Source organism: Cyprinodon variegatus, unplaced genomic scaffold (genome assembly GCF_000732505.1).
Source record: "Cyprinodon variegatus isolate N-32 unplaced genomic scaffold, C_variegatus-1.0 Scaffold203, whole genome shotgun sequence".
In the NCBI taxonomy this organism is placed as follows: domain Eukaryota; kingdom Metazoa; phylum Chordata; class Actinopteri; order Cyprinodontiformes; family Cyprinodontidae; genus Cyprinodon; species Cyprinodon variegatus.
In genome coordinates, this window is record NW_015150656.1 from 111922 (window position 1) to 113928 (window position 2007).

The following is a 2007-nucleotide window of genomic DNA, read 5'->3' on the forward strand; positions in this document are numbered from 1 at the left end:
ACCTAATACTCCGTCGTACGTACCTAATACTCCGTCGTAGAAAACAGTGAAGATGTGCCAACAGCTGATGAGATTTTAATTTTCCATTTACAAAAGGTGTTCTTTGCCTACAACAATAATGGAACAAAATTCACTCCATAGAATTTAGCAATATGGCTTCCTCTTCTGATTACTTTTATTTTTTAGACTTAAGACAACATTTATTGTTGTTTCGTTTTGTATAGCTTTTATAACATTTCCATTTCATAAAGCGAGCAGTGATCAAATATAAACAGTGTCGAAAAAAAAAAAACATGGTGCAAAAACGCATTGTTTCACCATATATTCACGCAAGTTCAGAGCGTGAATATATGGTGCAGATATACAGGTTTGGTGTTATCAGTGTGATGCAAAGTCTGCGACAACCGTTTCCAACCGTTCAGCTGTCTGATGACGGTGGGGAAGAAGCTGTTGCAGAAACTGCTGGTTCTGAATTGGACGCTGCGAAGCCTCTTTCCAGAGGGAAGAGAAGCTGTAGCCTCTTTCGCCTCACATTTCAAATCTCATCTGGGATTTCCTCTGACATTTTACATAAAAACTCTGAACCAATATCAGAATTTTAATATTAAAAAAGGTTAGAAAAACACTGATCAGTTTCCCTCAACCTTCTATTCACCCAATATTGAGCACTGGTCTCATATCCATACATGTTTTTGTTTGTAGTCCTGCTGAAACACAGTGAAAGCTGTAAAGCACACCAGCCGCTGAGCGGTTCTCACCAGGGAGGTTGTTTATGTACCCCCCATCCATGAGCAGGTGTCCATCTTTGGGATCGCAGAGAGGCGGCAGGTAACCAGACAGTGACATACTGGCACGGACGTAACGCCACAGAGAACCTAAGCAGAAGGAGAGTCCAGGGATTTTCTTCAGTCAACAAAGTAAAAAAAAAATCTAATCTAAACCAAAACAAACAAAATGACTCATTAAATAAGGAAATAATCTGTCATTGATCATTGTTTTTATGTGTATTTTCTTTTATTCTGTTATTCTTGCTTTTTTATAATCTTTCAATTTATTTTTAAATTGGCTTCACATTTCAGAAAGACCAAGAGAAACAAAAAGGCTTCACCTCATAAAATGTTCGACCCTAAAAAAGTGACCAAAAACATAAAAGTTTGGCTCCTCCTGGGCTCATATCTATTCATCAATCAGCTGCTCTTTAATTGCTGCACTTTTCTGAAGGTTTTAATCCTAAAGGAAAAATAGTTTATTGCTATGAATCAATTGTTGGACGATTGATTTGAGGATTTCACTCACCGTCAGTGTGAACTCTCATGGAGGAAGCAGTGATATCTGTTGTTATGGTGAAGTATGGAAGCCACAGGTCCTTGCAGTGCAGAGCAGAAAGCAGCAGAAAAATCAAAATCAAAATCTAATCAAGATGGAGTGTTTTAAAAATAACTGCTGATCTGTAATTATGAACAGAAATCTTCCAAAAAGCCATCAGGCATCAACTGACATTTCATTAAGATCAAATTTTCCTCTAAAGTCAGATAGTCTGTTAGCTCTGAACTTTTGAGCATTTGATCACTGAACAACCAAACCATTTGTGGTAGAATTATATAATCCAATGTCTCTGTTTAGATTTATATTGTATTAGATTTAATCCCCACACTGCAGAGATATTGGAATCTGAGCTTAAATGTCAGCTAAACTCATTTGCATAAAGACAGATAAAACCTTTAAATAAACCAAACATTATCTGCCACATATCTGACTCAATAAACATTTAGTCGTAGGGAAGCGGCTGTTCCAACCGTTGCATTTCCGAATTCGAACGAGTGAATAAAGTGAATGTGATTGGTCGATTATCAAGGGGGGCGGGATTGTTGAGGCGGAAGGTTCGTTTGGTTGTGGCCGGTTTGTTGGAAGCATCTTGCTAAACAGTTAGCAACTTAGTGCTAGTAGGTTCCCAATGGGAAATTCCATTGGGACCAAGTAGCACTAAATTGGTGACTTAGAAACGAC

The 2007-nt window shown here is 38.0% G+C and overlaps 1 protein-coding gene across 1 annotated transcript in view; it reads right to left on the reverse strand.

Annotated features, from left to right (window-relative positions):
• The window catches only part of pnpla7 (patatin like phospholipase domain containing 7), a 53759-nt gene that overhangs the window by 8420 nt on the left and 43332 nt on the right, over nt 1–2007 (reverse strand). The window contains exons 28-29 of the mRNA XM_015379923.1: nt 1297–1366; nt 759–875 (exon numbers count right to left, since the gene is read on the reverse strand). Of these exons, the coding sequence (XP_015235409.1) occupies nt 759–875; nt 1297–1366 (187 nt within the window). The remainder of the gene's footprint in view (nt 1–758; nt 876–1296; nt 1367–2007) is intronic.